General features: G+C 43.8%; 1 protein-coding gene across 1 annotated transcript in view; it reads right to left on the reverse strand.

Moving 5' to 3' along the window:
- Positions 1-2,688, reverse strand: part of atp6ap1a (ATPase H+ transporting accessory protein 1a) — a gene marked incomplete in the record, with an annotated part of 24,701 nt that overhangs the window by 9,236 nt on the left and 12,777 nt on the right. Inside the window, 4 exon segments of the mRNA XM_014030112.1 lie at positions 607-764; positions 912-1,061; positions 1,184-1,269; positions 1,370-1,410. Coding sequence (XP_013885566.1) covers positions 607-764; positions 912-1,061; positions 1,184-1,269; positions 1,370-1,410 — 435 coding nt within the window.

Genomic DNA, 2,688 nt, shown 5'->3' on the forward strand with positions numbered 1-2,688 from the left:
GCTGCTCCTCCACGTTGAGAGGAGCCAGTTGAGGTGGTTCATCTGGTTAAGATGCCTCCCTGGTGAGGTGTTCCGGGCACATCCCACTGGGAGGAGRYCCAGAGGAAGACCCAGGACACACTGGAGGGACTATGTTTCTCAGCTGGCCTGGGAACAMCTTGGGATTCCCCTGGATGAAGCTGGTCCAAGTGRCTGGAGAGAGGGAAGTCTGGGTCTCTCTGCTKCTGCCCCCGAGACCAGATAAGAGGAAGAAAACAGACGGACAATCTTCTACACCACTGTGTTGTAGAAGAAAAAAATACATTTTGAGATGGGCTGGAGCTTCAGCTTTAAGTGACCCATCACTAGTGGCCTGAAGAAAAACAAACAAACAAACAAAGTGAACTTTGTGTGATGGCGGTGACAGCARCTGCTGTTTGGCTGATGTGAAGAAAAACCGAAAATCTTTCTGCAGAACTGAGGAAATCAATGCAAGTTATTCATAGTGTGATAAATTGYTTATTTAATAATCTAAATGAATCCAATTCCTTTTGGATAATCCCAGCATGCATACATTAATTTTAAAACTAAAAAAAGGAATCATGTCATACTAGACACATTTCCTACCTTGCTTTGTTCTGATCACAGCTGGAGCCATGAAGTTTGGGGCTAACTCCTTCACCAAACGTAGACGGGGTCAGGTCATGGTCCTCCCAGCGACCACTGCGAAGGATGCTGACTGACAGGCTTTTGGACCACAGAAGGATGCAGGTTTTCTCTCCCTCCTGCACTCAGAAGAAGAAAAAGACAGTCAGATGGTGTAGTTTTTCAGTGGCCTGAGGCTGAAAGCACATTTCACCTTACAGAAAAATACAACAGGGTTGTTTTTTTTGGTGCCCTGTTTAAGGAAAAGGGCAGGTATAATAAAACACCTTAAACTCCACTGGAGCATAAATCCCAGCTCTCTCCTTGACTTTTGGCTGCCGGTCCCTTTCCCTGTATCTGTCCCTGTATCCACCTCTGGACTGCAACAAAGAGCGTCCTCCTCCCAGGACTGGTTCCAAAGACGGAGACACTGCCTCCTAAAGAGACAATAAAAAACAAACAGAGAACTCAGAAATACATCAATAACTAAACTGATATAAACATGTTGAATTAATAAACAATCACAGCAGATGATAACGAGCAGCAATCTGTGACTGACCCTGGAGGGCTGTAAGCCGGTGTAAATGGCTGTGTACGGGACAGACTGGGTTTTCATAATGCTCATCACCTGACCAATCATCTCATCTGAAAAGACAAACACTTCAGTGAGCATGAGCAATCAAACTGTAACAAGTTGTTCTTTAAATCAAAACAGCTTCAAAATGGACAGTTTACATCAACTCACCGTTTCCACTGAGAATTTCTTTTGCAGACACCAGATCAGCTCTGTGACAGAGTCATAGGAGAAAACTATCAGACACCGATGAGACATGAAAAGGATTCTCTACGTGCATGTGTGGGTTTTCTCCAGGTACTCCGATTTTCTCCCACAGACCAAAAACATGAATGCTAGGCTAGTTGGTAACTTCACTTGTCCCTAGGTGTAAATGAGTGTTAATGGTTGTTTGTCTCTATGTGTCCCTGTGATGGACTGGAGATCTGTCCAGGGTGGACCCTGCCCCTCCMACAGTGACTGCTGGATATGGGCACCAGTGACCCCGAAAGGAAGAAGCAGGTGMAAAAGGAAGGATGGATGCTTCAAATTAGATTTTCCCTCCATTTAACTTTGTTAATCGGGTGTATTATTRCAGAATTATTACTTACTAAAGCCCTGTTTAGACGAGACCCGTCTCTGAAAATGCTAATATTTACTGGGGTGACTGTACAAAAAAAAACACCCGTTTACATGGAACTGCTGCAGTAATGTACCAGGCAGGGCCAAATGGGACATAATAAAGTGTTTTACTGTTCCTTTAAAATCATATTTTGGATCAAAACAGCAGATCTGCTGTATGTATGACTCACTCAGTCATATATGCTGAGTGAAGATGTAAGATAAGATGTGTGTTGTGTTTGGTGAAAATGTGCACAGAAAAATAGTTTTTATTTATTTATTTATTTATTTTTATCTGGGAACCCTGACGCCGGTCTCATGGCTCTGATCATGCAGTGGCTCCATGATGAGTTAGTCTGAACCTGGGGAATACACTAAAGTTTGTTTGGACCTAGGATTATTTGTGGAGGCAGTGCTTAAGGCTGAGTTCACATGAAACCTTTGTTTTGTTTCTGCTCTCGGAGGAGTAAGACACTTTTCCTTTCTCTCCTGCCCTTCCTTATCTTCCCTGCTTTGCTGCTTGGAGCCTCTCCACATTTTTTCATCCGAAATAAGAAATTACGGATATTTTTATTTTTATGGATTTGGTTAGCTGGTCTCTCAATAAAATTCTTGGAAAAAAGTTTTTTGTTCTTCCATGGGAGGACATGTCAAAGGTGGGACCCCTGTTCTTCTCTGTTCTGGATATGTGTTTGGACTTTGATCACTGGATGCTGCAGATTGGCTTGGTGGTCTTCTGGTGTTCTACAAAACAGCGTCCGTGGCTTTTCATCTCCTGGCTGACTGACCAATTTGATGGACGGCCGTTTTCTATCAGCACTCGGACATTTTGCCTTGAGCGAGCTGGACTCAGTCTGCAAGTGGTTCTATTGAGGGTCGCGGGCCGGCTG

The sequence above is a fragment of the Austrofundulus limnaeus genome, unplaced genomic scaffold, assembly GCF_001266775.1.
Source record: "Austrofundulus limnaeus strain Quisiro unplaced genomic scaffold, Austrofundulus_limnaeus-1.0 Scaffold1000, whole genome shotgun sequence".
Lineage (NCBI taxonomy): Eukaryota > Metazoa > Chordata > Actinopteri > Cyprinodontiformes > Rivulidae > Austrofundulus > Austrofundulus limnaeus.